Below are 17652 nucleotides of genomic sequence, written 5' to 3'. Positions count from 1 at the left end.
GCACCGCTCATTCGACAAGTGGGGCATATACGTTACACACAGTGAGGCTAAGTAGCACCAGTGCGACCAGTGCTCTTCACATTCGGTTGAATGATGATGATAGCAGCAAGGCTTCTTTTTAAAACGAAAGTGTTTTATGCCGGGGTCCACCAAGACTTTCCTGACGTAATTCCGTCACGGAAACACGTCAGCAAAATGCATACGATCAGATAGCAAAGAAAAATTAGACCATTTCCCGCTAAAGGGGACCATGAGGCGATGCGAAGCCGGAGCAATTGCACGATCGCGTTCCGTTGGCGTTCTTTGGGCATGCTACCGACCTCGCGTTGTGGAACGCGAAGAGGAACGCTACACGCGTCTTCCCTCTAGCCTGGCCGTTAATTCTCACAGGGCGAGCGGGGAACGCGGTCGGCAGGCGTGCGAGAGGGGGGCAGCGTAGGAGAGGAGAGAGAGGGGGAGGGGAGGCGGATGCGCTGGTGCTCATCGCGGCGTTGCGCAGGAGAGAATTTCGGCATGTCTAGCCCGCGTTTCAAAGGAAGAGTGGAAAGGGGGAGGGGATAGGGGGAGTAAAGAGGGGAGGGGAGAGGGTGAGTGGAGAGGGTATGCGCATGCGCAGTAAGGGTGGTCACGCCGCACAACACCACCACCGGATTGAACTCCGCCATAAGATACTTCGCATCTAAAAACTATAATACCGTTGATACGCGGGCACGCTAATCTCAGTTGCAGCAAACCGCGGTTACATCCAGTTAGACGGAAAGCCTAACTGAAGTTATGCCACTAACCGTGGTTGCCCCAAACTGAGGTTGACGACCTCAGTTAACGTAGCTAACAAAATGGCGGTATCCACGCCGGCGGTCAGAGGCAGCATGGTTCTAACAGAAGCCGACACGTCGTCCCAGAAGCGCGTCCACTGATCTGTCTCAATGCTAAAGTTGCTGAAACATGAAACAAACAGTACGGCAAAACAAATCACGCGCCGCACACGGATAGACACGGTGATAGCAAACAGTACAGTGTACTAGAATGGGGGTAGTGGGCTCAGACACATGCGCCGCCTGAGGCACCTCATGTTGCCTCCGAGTGATGGCGCCACTAGCATTTCCTCTTGAAAGGTTATGCGGTTTTACAAGTTTCGTGGCTATGCTAGTTGGGCGTTGCGGGTTATTTTAGCGGGCTGTGTAATTATGAACAAGTGCTTGCTGCCCATACAATCGGAATTCTGTCCACACACATTCGCTTTTCTCGTTAAGAAATACAAAGGAAACACGCTGCCGCTATGATTGCAGCGCTGGTTGGAGAGATGTCGGCTGCCTCCCCGAGAGCCGCTATTAAGTAATGGCTTGTCAACAAATTAGCGCGATGTCTGTACCTGTTCACGCACACCTCTATCAGACATTTTCGAACGTTGCATGCGCCTTGAACGGATGCTCGACGCCTGCCAAGCGTTGGCGGTGACCGAATAAGTCGACGGAACTCGCCAGTCAAGTTACGAAAGATGGTGTGCTTTTCACATAAGAAAACGTTTCACATCAGGCCCGTAGCCGGGGGGGGGGGGGGGGGGGCAGCCCCCTTCCCCGAAATTTTGATGACACATGGTGTTTTATCGAAAATAAATCATAAAATAGGCGTTTTTCTCAAATTGTGAAGGCTTTCAGCAAGTGCCCCCCCCCCCCCCCCCCCCGAAAAAAATTCCTGGCTACAGGCCTGCTTCATATGCACGTGCAAGTGCACGTTGTCAGAAAGATAATAAAAGGCATCCACAACATCCGTTTTGTTTGTGGAAAATTACTACCTTGAAATTTCAAACAAGCGCAATTCCAGCTGTTAAAGTAAAAATGGATACATTCGAGCAAAACTTTCTTGTGAGTGTGCATTGCTAAACGACTTTATTTTCAAATCTGATTTTTACTTTCTGCAATTTAAATTCTTTATGAACAGCATTGGCGTAAAGATTACACGCAAGACATCCACCAAACGCAAGAACACTGTAAGAACTGTTTAGATTCCAGAAGTATTACAAATTTGTGTTCTAAAATGGTGTGGCAGTACATAATGTCAACTTTTCTTTCAACAACAACATTTACATAACAAGAACGTATCTGCTGCGAAGGCATATCTAATTTTTCGAGCAGGCTTTCTGCTTCTTCCTGGCAACTCAAACAATACAAAAGGGATAACTGCGCTACCTGACACACACGTAACAACCATAGACACACACAGGCGCAGACTTGCAACTGAATTTTATTACACACATTCCTCCTATAAGTACACTTCGCAGAATTCAATACCGAGCATGCGCTTTTCCGAAAGGTGTCATCACGAAAATCCTATCAACCATAAGACGTCATCTTAACAGCGCTCATCGATGAATCTCATTTCTGTGCTATGTAAGAACACCGATGACTCACTGACGCCTTCATTTCCCTTCTTCCTAATGTGGTATGCTTCGCAAATTTCCCTTGCTCTATTACCTCGGCAGCGGCTCAATATCTTCACATCTTTCAGCATCGGTTCGCACTTGCACTCAGAGCAGTGGGTGGGTAGGTGTCCGTTTGTATTGTTTTTGACTGACAATTCATGTTCACGTATGCGCACGTTCACACATCTTCCGGTCTGTCCTACATAACTTTTTCCACATGACAAGGGGATTTCATAGACAACGCCAACATTGCACTCTGCATATGAATTTGCGTGCTTTTTCCCGCATCCTTGTAACCGGCTATGGCGGTCGCCTATGCGCGCGTACACCCCTTTAAGCTTCTTAGGAGCCGAAAACACGACTTGAACTCCATGTCGCTTCCCAACCTTCTTTAGGTGGTGCGACGTTTTGTGCACATAGGGCACAACTACGCACCTCCTATCGACCTTCGTCCTTTGAGAAGGAACATCTGAGTTTTCAGCCTTGATTTTCTTCAGCACTGCCTCCGCTACTGCAGTTAACACATATTGCGGGAAACCAGCCTCTTGCAACCTAACCATCTGTGCTGCAAAGCTTTGCTGTACGGAGTGTATGCAAGACTTCTTCAAGACCGACACGACACACTGGGACGCTGGCCCGCTTCATTTCTGTGCCCGCTATGGCACAGAAATGAGATTCATCGATGAGCGCTGTTCAGATGACGTCTTATGGTTGATAGGATTTTTGTGATGACACCTTTCGGAAAAGCGCATGCTCGGTATTGAATTCTGCGAAGTGTACTTATAGGAGGAATGTGTGTAATAAAATTCAGTTGCAAGTCTGCGCCTGTGTGTGTCTATGGTTGTTTCGTGTGTGTCAGGTAGCGCAGTTATCCCTTTTGTATTAAGATGCACCAACTCGCCCACCAACAAGTTCTTCTAAACTCAAACAATGTTGTTCAACAAATCTCCACCTAATATACACCTTGAAGTGGGCATGAAATACATGCCAACTTTTTCCGACACCGCAGTCGTTTCTTCGCATAATGTCGAAGAGCAATAAAGTACCGGAAAACAGTGGAAAACGAAATTAATGCTTCGACTAGCACTAGGAGGGTGTTGAGGTGGGAAAAAGAAGTTCAAATGGTTCCGTACGTCATCTGAGCAGGCTGCTTTTTGTGCTTCTTCGCTAGCGCAAAATGTACATGCTTTATTTGATGGCGACTGGTCGTTTGGGTCATTTTCGGCGGAGGGCGCGTATGCTGCGGTTCGACTTTTGTTGCTGCTGGTCGTTTGGTCACCTTGTCGCTTCCTTTGCTCCAGGGTTTGGAAGTCCTTTTGCTAAGGTACGCGAAGTAATTCGGAAGGATCGTCGGAACAGCCTCTGCCGACAGCGTTGGTCTACCACGAGGAATGCTATCTCTTTGCCCTCAATTATATGAATGTAGTCCCTGATTACTTAATGCAGCTCAAAATGTAATTCGCACACTGCACACGTTTCATCAAGCTTCTTATCCTCGCGGTGCAGGTTCCTCACCGCTGTATTCTTTCTTATACCCCTGTCACACGGGCACCCGTGAACTCCGTTTAACTCCCTCGTCTTTTCCTCGAGGGAGATGGGGTTCATGTCACACGGTCACCATTTCGCTGAGGAAGTTAAATGGAGCTTTTGGTGGAGGAAGTTCGGTTATGCCCATTTCGGCTCGATGGAGTACTCTCGTTCCCAGCCAGCTACTGCTACGCTGAAAACCGCACTAGAAAAATCGTCATAATGAGCTCAATTATAATTTTAAAAACTATGCTCTCTTTTGCGTAGCATTTCACGCCCCGTAGTGTAAGTTTTAGTTGTATTTTTTCGGACATCAGCGCTTGTACTCTCCACACCAACGCCTCGCCAAGCCGCCGCTGTGAAGCGTCGCGCGATATTTGTACGTGTGAGGCTGCACGTGTGAGGCGCACGCACAAGCACTGTGACAGCAATGGTGATTCCGAGCACTTCACCAACACACAAAAACACGTTTTTGTTGCTTTAAAGGCGACTGCACAGGCAAAACATTGGACGTTTCGACGAGCGCAGCAGCGCTGTTTCTGCCCCATGCGGCAACCGTCGAAAGCTTGCACCGAGCCGTGTAGCACGGCCACAACTCCATTCTCGTAATGCTCCATCAGGGAGTTAAATGCCGAACGGAGTGAAATGGAGTTCGGTGGTGGCCGTGTGACTGAGGTATTAGCCTTGAGGGACGTTGAAAAGGGACGCCTTCGGCGCACCCTTAACACGGCTGTAACCAGTTTGGCACCCAGGCACGTTACAGTGATTGTGCCACTAGTAGGCATACTTGCTTAGCATACCTTAGCGTGAACACGTCAGCGGAAAACGAATACCGCGGTTGTTGTTGATGCAAACCACTGAACCTCTCAATAGCTCCAAAAATCAATCGACTTGCCGCCTCGTTTAGCACGTGTGCAGCAAAAGAGCGGCCGCGGCAGCAGGATAGGAGCGCGAGAAACTTCAAGAGGAAACTGCTGCAGCGCCCCTAGCGGCTCCCAGTACCGGCGACATGAGCGGCTTCAGAGCGCCACCTGCGTAGCATAGGGCAGAGAGCACACTACCCCCTTCTAGTACACTGTAGTAAACATACCAGGCAACGAATTGCCTTGGCTTTCGCGCCGACCGCAAGGTGACTTCGCCAATAGTTGCGAGCACCGGCCTAAACTACTGCCAAACATTGTCAAAACACTTGATGAAATAAGCTCGGGGACTGCAGGTGTGAACTGGAAGTATTTATTTCAAAGGGAATACATTTTATTTGCCAGTATATTTACGAAACGCAGCTAAATCTTTATATTTTATTCGTGAAGTTGAGTGTCACGTGACCTGCTTCACGGCCGAAAATCAACGACAGATTTTCCCGTGTAACAGGTGCCAACTGCAGCTGGCGGTAACTGTAGTTTACTGAGGTTAACTGAGGTTCGTCGTAACTTAGGTTAGCGTGCCCGTGTAACTAGGGTATAAGAAAGAAGTTTCGCAGACAGGAGTCGAAAACACGACCTCTCGGTCAGTGCCGACACGAATGCTTTAACCAATGCGCCACGGTCAGACATGGAGAGGCTTCACGATCGCGCATTTTGTCTCTCACACTTTCCTCTCACCGCTCTCGGTTCGGGGGGTGGTGTCGCCGTCTGGGAGCGGTACAGCAGGCGCGCGTGCATCGCCAAGAGCGGGGCGACGACCTTTAAAGCGTGCCTTTCGCGCTCTACGCACCACCTCGCTGGTGACAACGATAACACGCTGAAGTGCCACTGAGCTCTGAGTACTGCCAGCGGTAAATGGTGCATATAAATAGCTCGCCGTTAGTGTGATGAAGAACGTACGCTTTGTGGCCGAATCGTTTAGCGTCGCGCACTGTGGAGCGAGGGGTCGTGGGCTCGATTCCCAGCAGCTGAACTTTTTAAAGTTTTTTCTTTGTCATCAGTTAGTGTACATTTTACAACGTCATATCCGTGACGGAAATACGTCAGTGAAGTCTTCGCGGACGCCGGCATAAAACACTTTCGTGTTACAAAAGAGAGATGCGCGAGACTTGGCTGGTAAAGCCGAAAATGGGAAAAGACGCCAACCCTAATTTGCGGGTCTGCAGCAAGCACTTTCGTGACGAGGATTTCCAGTACGCCGCCGCAGCTAAGATGTTCGTAACAGGTGACGTATGCTAACGAGCACTCCCGGCAGCTTTATCACGGGCGTTTGGCGATGAATTTGTTGATGCTGGAGAACGACAGGCTTACTGTAAATTAAAATAAGTAAAAAGAAAAGCGCCCGCGTCTTAAATATCTCTCACGGCGAGGTCCTTACCAAACGTAAACATTTTGTCATGTTTAAGATCGCATAGAAGGCGCTGAAAACTAACATCGATACGTTGCCAACCAGTGTAAGCCGCCACAAAAAGTAAACGCATCAGAAGTAAAACAAAAAAACAAAACGGTTGTGATCGTGAATCAAATCGGATCACAACTAAAAAGAGCAGTGGAGGGCAAATCAGCCCTTCGTTTTGTAGATACCACCAGCACTTACCGCTAAGACTGTGTGGCGATGCACTCCACTCACCACTACCACGTGTTCGTTGGGTAACAGTAGTGCATGTGCACCTTTTCCTCGTTGTTGCAAGTTCACTCGTTCGTTTTATACAAGGTCTGAGAATTCTTAAGGTGAAAGTATTTCATAATGTATTAGCAGTTTAGCTTTCGCGACATCACTTGCATCGTACTCCATGGCGTCAGCTGTGCCCGCTTTAAGTCACGGTTGTAGCATGCTAATTAGAGATGCGGGTTTCACCGGCAGCACCGAGTCGTGGTTTGCGTGCCCGGATTATCAAGTCATACAAGCACAATCCGGAACCCTATGAGTAATGTCACAACGTAGGTGGCGCCTCGCTATGTCCTCGAGGCCAATAGACACTGGATCTTGGCCTGCAATGTAGTGGCGGTGGGAGATTTCTCTTGTGCGTAGTTGAACAGTGAAGATTCGCAGTGTGCACGCTAACTAAAAGCGGACTGCGGGTCTCTAGGTCTAATTTTTCTTCTGTCTCTCATTGCCCATTAACAATGAATTTGCTGTGGAAACACCGGCGCACACTGCATGCTTGGTCCCTCCACACGTTTCATGTTAGTGGAGCTGAAACACCCTTCCCTACATGCTTCACCTCTCCCCAATTTCTTTTCAGTGAAAACAGTTTTATACTAACCCCTCTGTTGGCAACTATACATCGGCACACGACGTTTCAAGTGAAGACACCCACGAAAGTGACGTCATGTGGATAGACATTCTATAAACTGCGTCACTGATTGCTGCCGCACGTCTCTGTGTGCAAGCCGAGATCTCTTGTGCTTTGCTTACGTACAGTGTTGTTTGGTCTTTCAGATATACGCCGCCTCCTATTAAACAGCTCAAGTTTTTGACACTTCAGGAGATGTCTAGGACCATCGCCGAAGCTGTGAAAGGCAGAAAAAAGGTGGATATTGTAGAGGAGTTCGACAGAGCAAGATCATCGACTTTCTTAAATAAATATTGGTTGTGCGAAGTAACTTGACTGCGTATTTTACTATTTTCGCGACAATGACATTCTCACGGGAACGGACACGAATTGCTTCTCTGGCGATTTCGTTACTGAGAGGTTCGACTGAATAATCGAGGTACCGAAGTACGGGCCACCTTACGCACAATGCGCCGCTTGCCGTATGCGGATAGTAGAACCGGTAACGGTGGACCCGGTATACGTTACGTAAATTGTGTCCACGCGGTAAACTTCACGAATGTAAACTCTTTAACCAGGACGGTATTACCGTACTTTCCGTGCGGTCAACCGGCTCTGCTAATATCGAGAAAGCACTCTAATATCGAGACAAAGGGTAATCACTAGATGGGAGTGTTTCGTGGCTGTCGTGGTATTCATATGGGGAATCGTGTACCGCCCACAACGCAACACCACTTGCCACCCATTGCCCGCCCGCCCACAGGGAACTGAAAGTTGCGCATCAAACCGACGAAGCGCTGACCAAACACACACTATCGATGCTTCTGCACAGCAGACGCAGTGGCACCTCGGTTCCGTCACTCCTGTCGCTTTACCAGAAATCACGTACGTAGCACACACAATGTTGTGAATAACTGTGCGAAGCCAAGGTGGGCGCTTTGAGGCCATGGATAAAATTCATTTGTAACTAATGTGCGAATCTCTCTATCCTTTATTTGGCATAAATGACGGAAACGTGCGAAGCAACGCACCCAGTGAGTTTTATTGAGATCCGCCAATCTCGAAAAATCGTCGGAGCTGGCCTTCAAACAGCTCCGCAAAAACGACTCCAAAGTGCTGCTGGTTAGCAGGCAGCGAAATACGGCGGGTATTCATAATCGGCAGAGCGCACCGCAACGCCAATGCAGGGGTCTATAGGAATCGGGCGCAAAGAGAAAGCTTCTGGTCAGGTACGGTGACAACCTCCCAAACAATCTGGCATAGTTCAGTCACTCGTATGGATTATTCTGATCGCATAGCAGCGACTGCCACGACACCATACAAGTTTGAGCCAGTAGGCTAACAACCACCTAGCTAAATGCGAGCACGGCGAAGAGCACGGTAGTTGGAATAGAGCCCGCCGGATCCGAGGACCTGACTGCAAGATTCACCCGCATTGGAAGCATCGCATGGTACGAATTCCCAGCTATTTACATCGAAGCTGCTTAAGCTATACGTATAACCATGCTCGTTGATCGAAAACCTCGCATAACTATGATGTCACCTGGCACAGCCCACGGCCAGTCTGGAGCACCTGTTGACCCTGTTTGGGCTTCACTTTTAGAAGCTCATTCCGAGCACTCCGCTGTTGTAGTACACTCTAGCAGTGTCAAGGCAGGTGGGCGGAGCTTGGCCAAGGTCACGAGCGATGCGCAGTTGGCCTTGTCGCCATGCCTTGTCGCCATGGCACGGCCAGTCTGACGGCGCGCGCTCGCTCCCTTCCGAGCGAGAGCGCGCCTCCAGACCGGCCGTGCATATCCATGGCGACCAGGCCAACTGCGCATCGCTCGTAACCTTCGCCAAGCTCCGCCCACCTGCCTTGACACTGCTAGAGTGTACTACAACAGCGGAGTGCTCGGAATGAGCTTCTAAAAGTGAAGCCCAAACAGGGTCAATCCGCTTGTGGCGCTACGATCAGTAGTCTGCGATTTGTCGTCGTTTAAAGGGCTCATGAACCAATTTTGCAAGTAATGATCTAATGACCTCAGTATCGGAGTTTACTGCCTCCCGAATCGATTGCCGCAAAAATTTCTCGAATCCGTCAAGAATCAGCGGAGTTACGGGAGTTTGGCGCACGCTCTCAGCGCTCTCTCTCTTTTCTCGTGCCGACGAGCGCACTGGAAGCTAGGCAGGGAGGGATGGCACGGGGGAAAGAAGTTACGTCAGCGCGCGTCATGAAACGCGATCGCTCTCCCGCTGTGATTCGCTTGCGCTAGTTCGGCTACCGTGTACTGAGGAGTGCGGCGCCGGCAAGTGGCGGCACCCCGCGGCAAGAAGCGCATCTGATCCGAACGCCGCTCTCGATTTACGGCGGCTATCGGCCAATAAGTATGCTATGTCTCTTGCGGCGTAAACTGGCAGATCCGCGACGTCAACGTGCAGACGCCCTGCCCACCGACGAGAGTGAGAACCGGCCTCTGTTTGAAAAGAGGGCGCCTGAGGAAACTGCAACTTCGCGCTCCGCTTGTGGCCTTTACGCCGCGCGCACGACTGTAATATTTGGCAGAGCAGTTCATAGCCGTGTCAGCTTTCCGCAGGATGTGTTTTTTCAACAAGCCCAAGGGGTGCTTAATGACCCCTTTAAGTGTTGGGTGCGGCTCCGCCGAAGTGGTGCAGGGGTAGAATGTCCGTTTTCTCACTCAAAAGGCCCGGGTTCGAATCGCAGCTGTAGATGATGGGTTTTTATTCTTAGTGTGACCTTTTGAAGCTGTATTGGTTTTCCTTTTTTTCTTAAAACTAACTTTAGTTCCTACGTGTTGCTTCAAAAAGTAACGCAAAATGTGAAGTTAATAAAATAAATTTGACAGTGAGCGTAGTTATTTGCAGCGCCACCGCCCGGGATTCAACGAAAACGTAAAGTATGGCCTCTGAGATTTTTGCGAATACAAGACTCGAAACAAGATTTCACAGTTTACATTAGAGCACTTCACGGGCCCGGGCCGAATTGAAAGCACGGGCCCGGCCGGCCCGCGGGCCGGGACGTCCGAAGCGTTTTCCGGCGGGCCCGGGCTGGGCTCGGTCTTGAAAGTGCGGGCCCGGGCTTGAGGATGTGGGCCGGGCCGAACTCGGGCCCGCTCATTAAAATGCCTAAGTCGGGCCTTCGAGCACACGCGAACGCTATGCATTGCATGGTCTAAGGCACTCTGTGCCAAGCTCAAGTGAGACGTGCCAAGAGATGGCTCTTAGTAAAGCTTAGCAAAGAAAATAGAAAAACAGTTGAAGTTCTATTTTTTTTTCTTTTCCACAAAAACGAACATGGCTTCCGCGTGAGGAAAAAATGAATTATAAAAAACTGCTCTAAAAGCAATTTCCCCGTTACCATTTTTGCGATTACACACGATACTATTGATGAAAACTGAAGAGGACGATGCGCGGCAGAGCGCGTGGGCACGGACGTGGACAGCGCCGCGAGAAGAAAAAAAAGAAGTGAAGTTCGATCAATAAACCGTAACCGAAGGGGACGTCAGTCTCTCTGTCTTCTATATAGTTTGGTGCCGTGAAACCCGGGAGAAGACTGACGTCCAGTTCCGAAGATGGACCGCCTGCGACGCACCAGAGGAGTAATTCGAGCCGCTGCTACGAAGCTCATCACGTCCGCTACCGAAGCTTTGCAAGCGGAGAATCCTTCTCCGACCGATCTGCAAGTCATCTTGGATGACCCCCAGGACAAAGACACGACGCTTGCAGATCTCAACCAAAAGATTGCTGATATCACGACCGACGGCGCCGAGTATGAGGAGGAAGTGACAATGGCTCTCGACTATCACGACAAGATCCGCAACACTATGAGCCGTGTCCGCTACCTTCTCAAGTCAGCTGCAAGTCCCGCGGACGGTGCTGTGCCTGGCGTCGCTACCGAAACCAGGCCCCAGGAAGTCTCCGCTCAAGCAAGTAACCGATCACAGCTACGAGTTGCCTTGCCGAAATTACAGGTACCCGTTTTCTCCGGGGAACTTCGCGAGTGGCAGGGCTTCTGGGAACATTTTGAGGCCACGATCCACAACAACTGCGAGCTGTCGGACATTGAGAAGTTTTCTTATTTGCGATCCTACGTAACCGGAGCTGCGAAACGTGCGATCGAGGGTGTGCGCCTGGAGCAAGCGAATTACGCGGTGGCAGTCAAGGTGCTCAAAGAAAGGTTCGGCCGTCATACCGCTCTTGTAGACGAACACATTGATAGCCTGCTTGCAATCGCTACTGTGGATCATTCGTCCAATCTATCGCAGCTGCGGGAACTATACGAAGTACGATTTCACACCAGCTGCCTGGATAGCCTCGGAGTTCAAGCATCGGAGTACGCTGTTATTCTTCAGAGAGTGCTTATGCGAGCTCTCCCCGAAGACATCGCCATTCTCTACCGGCAACGCATGAAGGAGACCGAAGCGAACGACGGGGCTACTCCAAGGTCACGGCAAGAAGAGGTGCGTGACGTGATGAAGTTTCTGCAGATACAGATCGAGAGCAGAGAAGAGAGCTCTCGTTCGAGGTGCCTACGAAAATCCAGCCCCGTGGCACAGGAGCGAAGACATCCTCGCTTACAACCGCCGGTACCGTCAGCATTAGCGCTGGCCGCAGGATCTGCAAACAACAGCCATGCCTGCTGCGTACTGTGTGGCCACCGTGACCACACTGTGAAGGACTGTCAGACTATCATGTCAGCCGACGAAATTCGGCGGCGACTAATCGAGAAGAACTGCTGCTTCAGATGTGCCAGAGAAGGACACGTCGCACGAAAGTGCCGCAACGCAGCGTGGCTCAAGTGCAAGCATTGCGCAAACCATCATCTTACCGCACTTTGCGCAATATGGAAACCGTACAACCACCCGAATGCCGACAGAAGTGACACAACGAAAACCGACAGCGTGCCAGTGACTACCAGTGCTCCCGCAAGCAGTTCTATGTCGCCATCGCCAGCTGTTCTCATGCAAACGGCCACGGTATGGGCATCGGGAAGGCACAGTTCCGTGCTGGTTCGTATACTGCTTGACACCGGCAGCCAAAGAACATTTATAAGACGCGACTTGTCCACCAGACTCGACCTACCTCCCGTCGGCACAGAAGACCTGTCTCTGCTAACATTTGGCAGCTCCAAACGTTCCCGAACTTACAGATACCGAACCGTGCAACTCAAGCTGCAGAGTCGTTTCGATACGCACGGCATCACGGTGGATGCTCTTGAAGTGCCAGAAGTCTGCATAGTGAGGACGCCAGCTATCGGACAAGATCTTCTGGTGCAGCTGCGCGAGCGCAACATGCTTGTTGCCGATGAACAGCAGCTAGGAGACCGACCGACCCAAACCATCAGTGTCATCATTGGATCGGACAACTATTGGCGTATAGTAACGGGAAGAATCGAACGCCTGAGTAGTGACCTATGCGCCGTTGAGACGATCTTTGGTTGGCTGGTGCAAGGCATTTATCAAGTCGAAACCGCTAAAGAATTGCATCATGGGAACTACAGCACATCGGCTCTATTCCTTGCGTGTGAGCGCCATAGCCAAGCTACACCTTGTATGGTTGGCCCGACCGAGATGTGGCGACTCGATGCGATAGGAATCACCGACCCTTCGGAAGATGTCGGCACTTTGGATCAAGCATCATTGAATCTGTTCACACAGTGCGTGCACAAAGAAGCCGGTCGGTATGTGGTTCCTCTCATGATAAAGCACCAGGGACGATTGACTAGCACAAACCGAAGTGTCGCGGAAACCCGACTTAGACGCCAACTTCAGCGCTTCGAAGGACAGCGGGAGCTGTTGGAGGAGTATGACCGCACCATCCGAGAGTACTTCACAGAAGGTCACGCCAAACGTGTCGACACCTCTTCAGAGCCAGGAGCGACCGTTTACTACCTTCCTCACCATGCCATCGTCCGTCGAGATGCTATCACTACAAAGATCCGGGTAGTGGTCGACGCATCTTCACACGAACGCGGCGAGTCATCGCGCAATGATATCTTAGACAAGGGAGTCAAACTTGGTGCCGAGCTCTTGCAACTCCTGGTACAGTTCAGAATGAACCCAATTATTTTGACTGCGGACATCCGGAAGGCTTTCCTGCAAATTTCCATCCGTCAAGAAGACCGCGACGCTCTCCGCTTTTTATGGGTCAACCGAATCACTGACGAAGGAGGGAAACCACCTTCCATCGTCGAATGGCGAATGACTCGAGTGCCCTTTGGAGCGTCATCAAGCCCTTTCCTTCTGGCTGCTACTTTGCAGCATCACTTCGACACGTGGAAAAAGACTGAGCCAGTACTAGCTACACGCCTACAGAAAGCATTCTACGTAGACGACCTCGTCATAGGAGCTTCCACCGACGAAGAAGCTCTCGAACTCTACTGTGCTGCACTGAATATTTTAGCAGACGCAAGTATGGAGCTGAGAAAGTGGTGCTCCAATTCACGCGTTCTTGGTCGTCAATTTCTCCAGGACAACACTTCTATCGACAGCATTGGAGAAACCAGAGAAACAACAAACTTGCTCGGCTTAGTATGGGACCGCAAGAATGACGACATCGTGATCAGCCCGCAGGCCGTTTCCGCGTACGTCTCTGCGCACTCAGCCACGAAACGCACCATTCTGCAGTCATTCGCTAGACTTTACGATCCGTTAGGCCTCATTGCTCCGTTCGTCATCACAGCGAAATTGTTGTTCCAACAGCTGTGGCGAATGAACTCACCGTGCGACGATCCTTTACCGAAAGACATTGACAGGCAGTGGGAGAGTTGGACCTCTGAAGTACCAACGCTCGCCTCGCTGCGCATTCCACGCTGCACTGTTTGTTCAACTCCTCGGCAGGTTCCACCATTCGAACTTCACCTGTTCTGTGATGCAAGCCCACTGGCATACGGTGTAGCTGTCTACACGCGTCACAAGACCAAAGGGGGAACGTTCAAGGTTCAACTGCTCATGAGCAAGAGCAGGGTCGCACCGCTCAAGACTACCTCGCTGCCACGTCTAGAGCTGCTTGCGTGCTTGCTGGCTGCCAGGCTGTGGAACTACTTACTAGGAATTGCGGAAACAGCCAACTGTCAAGGTTTCTTTTGGAGCGACTCGTCGATAGCCATACAATGGATTGCGGCTGACGCTAAAGGATGGGAGACTTTCGTCAGAAACCGCACGTGTTCTCGAAATACAACGTCTTACCTCAGGATATTCTTGGAGACACTGTGCCAGCAACGATAATCTGGCGGATTTGCTCACCCGTGGAATCGCAGCCGAGGCACTGACGCGCAAGGCACTGTGGTGGACCGGTCCTTCGTGGTTGTCGCAGCATCATTTGCAATGGCCGTCGAAGATTTCGTCGACTCTTTCACCAGATGCTATTCATAGCGAGACCATTGAAGTGACATCAGTTTGCCCCACCACAGTAGTCGTACCCTCTGCACCACCCTGTGAGCCTCTGCTTGAAGTTGCTAACTACGAACGCCTATCTCGATTACTCCGAGTTACTGCTTGGATCATGAGGTTCCGCCGGAACGCTTCGTCGAAGAAGCCATCTTCAGCAGGACCACTGACGGCTTCAGAGTTGAACGAGGCAGATATGTATTGGTTGAGATTGGTCCAACGTACCGCATTCGCAAGCGAAATTATAGCCCTGGAAGCAGGACAACAAGTTCCCAAGATATCCAGTGTGCTGACCTTACAACCGTTTCTCGACAGTGACAAAGTACTTCGCCTAGGAGGCAGGCTACAGCAGCTTGACGACCAAGAGAAGCTGAAGCATCCGATCTTGCTTCCTGCTGATCACCGATTCACCCATCTCTTGGTTGACGCAACGCACAAACGGCTCCTGCATGGTGGACTTCGGCTCATCCTCCTAGACCTTCGGGAGCGCTTTTGGATCATCAAGGGGCGCCGTACAGTGAAACGCGTTCTAAAAGCGTGCTTACCATGCCGACGACGCTGCCTACTTCCCGAAGCTGCCCCGGTAGCACCCCTGCCAAAGGAAAGAATTCATGAGGCAACTCCGTTTGAGGTGGTGGGAATTGATTTCTGTGGGCCACTCTATTGCCGTGATGAATTAGCCTCGACGGAAAAGGTGTACATCGTTGTCTTTTCTTGCGCTGTGACAAGAGCAGTACACCTGGAGCTGACAACAGATTTGACAGCGCGAGCATTTTTACTCGCTTTCAAGCGCTTTGCTGCAAGACGTGGAATACCTGCGATCGTGTACTCTGACAATGCGAAAGCATTCCGCTGCAGTGCCAAGCAGTTGTGCTCGCTCTTCGAAGACGACGTTCAGGACTATGCCAGCTCTCACAGAATCAAGTGGCGCTTCATAGTTGAATGCGCACCGTGGTGGGGCGGCTTTTGGGAACGCGTCATTCGCACTATTAAAGGGACCGACAACTGCCCAGAACATGAAATGAGATGACTGCACTGATAGAAAGATTGTCCGTCGCATTGACTCAAACCAACCCTGTTTATCTCGTGAGACGCGGATTTATATTTTTATTTCTTCATTGAAAGTCGCGAAAAATGACCTTTGGCGCCTCTGGCGGCAAAATCATACACGGTCCGATGAAGCCGGTCACGTGACCATTGATTGGTGTATGCGTTCGATGACTTTTCTGTTAGTACTGAAATATTCTTCATTTCTTTATATTAACAGATATTACTCCATAAAAATGCACATATAGGCCTGCGTTAGTTGTATGCAACCAAGTGGCGCTGCCTTCGCTTGGCGTAATGATCCCATGCCGCGAAAAGCCATCCATGACACAGGCGCAGGCAACCTTGGTCGCAGGCGCGCACAACGCTGTACAAATACCGAGAAGGTGTATAAAGCCACATCATCTCATTCTAACAGCTTGCTATTTTCAAAAATGGCTGGAAAGCTCAAAATAAAGGTGGTTAAGCATAGCTACAGTAACTCCTGCGAAAGCAGAAGAACGACAGCTTTCACAAGGACTAGCGGCATTGCTATCAATTCTCAGCGTCGCTGGAGCAAGCCTTCATGCGTGTTTGGAGCCTTCAGATCGAAAAATACTGCTTATAAAATAACTACGTGCTTTTAGGATAAACCACTGCAGCTACAAACGCTACGAAGGTAAGCTTCCTGTCGCGCCGTAAAAAACTGGATCGAGAGAAATCAGTTGTCGGTCCCTTTAAGGAAGCACTCAAGCGTTGCATCGGACGAAGCAGCTTGCGGTACAACGAGCTACTCACCGTGCTAGCGGAAGTCGAAGCGGCAGTTAACTGTGGTCCGCTCACGTACCTAATAATATCTAGGGTTTAACGTCCCAAAACCACGATATGATTATGAGAGACGCCGTAGTGGAGGGCTCCGGAAATTTCGACCACCTGGGGTTCTTTAACGTGCACCTAAATCTAAGTACACGGGCCTCAAACATTTTCGCCTCCATCGAAAATGCAGCCGCCGCGGCCGGGATTCGATCCCGCGACCTTCGGCCGCTCACGTACCTAGAGGATGACGTCACGTCCACAGACGTACTGACACCATCGCACTTCTTAGTTGGCAAGCGTCTAGTCACTCTGCCAACAGAACGAGAAAACCTTGCCCTCAATGCCGCTGCGCCCGACCTTCGACGAAGAGCGCGGCATCAGGAACATCTACTCCAGAACCTATGGAAGCGGTGGAAGAGGGAATATCTTCTGTTCCTCCGCGCTGCTCACCACAGCAAGCCTACGCCTTCCCCCAGCGTAAAACCTGACGATCTTGTCCTGGTAGAGGATATAAATACACCGCCTCTCACATGGAAGACGGGTCGTGTCATTAAGGCATTTCCGGGAAAAGACGGTATTGCGCGTTCCTTCCTGATACTGCTGTCGAACGGTCACCAAGTCCGACGTCCCGTGCAGCGGCTCTACCTCCTGGAGGCGCACTCAGGCAACGCGGCCGGGGGAGTGTGATGAAAACTGAAGAGGACGATGCGCGGCAGAGCGCGTGGGCACGGACGTGGACAGCGCCGCGAGAAGAAAAAAAAGGAAGTGAGGTTCGATCAATAAACCGTAACCGAAGGGGACGTCAGTCTCTCTGTCTTCTATACTATTACATTGTTATAACGCTAATGCTAAGGGTATATATCTACAATGGTGCGTTTATGGAATAGCATCAAGTATGGTGTGTAGCATCTTGATTATATAATTATATTGTACATGGCGATTACTTTTCCGTAGCGACGTTAGAATATGAACTATTTATATTTGATCTGTGGCGCTAACCACTACGCCACAAAACTCAGATCCTTCAGGTAGCTAACGGCGAGCGTTATATCCACCCTTTACCGCTGGCAGTACTCAGAGACGGCAGGCGCTTATAAGCGTTTCTTCATTACCAGCGAGATGGCGCGAGGAGCGCAAGGGGCGCATTTAAATGTCGTCAACCAGCTCGCTCGCTTCTAATATTTGCGCATGGAGAACCTTGCCCTTCCGCTATCTGCTCGCCCGGTAGTTGCTGCCGGGGGGTAGATGTTTCTGCAGCATAGCAGCGCATTCAT

At 50.5% G+C, this 17652-nt stretch overlaps 1 protein-coding gene across 1 annotated transcript; it reads left to right on the top strand.

Annotated features, from left to right (window-relative positions):
* Nucleotides 1-10720: 10720 nt before the first annotated feature.
* On the top strand, nucleotides 10721-14374 carry LOC119397118 (uncharacterized). Its single transcript, XM_037664559.1, has one exon. The coding sequence runs from the start codon at nucleotides 10721-10723 to the stop codon at nucleotides 14372-14374; it is 3654 nt and encodes a 1217-aa protein (XP_037520487.1).
* The last annotated feature ends 3278 nt before the right edge of the window (nucleotides 14375-17652 follow it).

This window comes from Rhipicephalus sanguineus, chromosome 6, assembly GCF_013339695.2.
Source record: "Rhipicephalus sanguineus isolate Rsan-2018 chromosome 6, BIME_Rsan_1.4, whole genome shotgun sequence".
In the NCBI taxonomy this organism is placed as follows: domain Eukaryota; kingdom Metazoa; phylum Arthropoda; class Arachnida; order Ixodida; family Ixodidae; genus Rhipicephalus; species Rhipicephalus sanguineus.
The sequence above is the reverse complement of the archived record's forward strand: the minus strand, read 5'-3'. Positions and strand labels throughout refer to the sequence as shown.

Coding starts and splice junctions, on each gene's coding strand:
- LOC119397118 (XM_037664559.1), top strand. CDS start 10,721: ATGGACCGCCTGCGACGCACCAGAGGAGTAATTCGAGCCGCTGCTACG.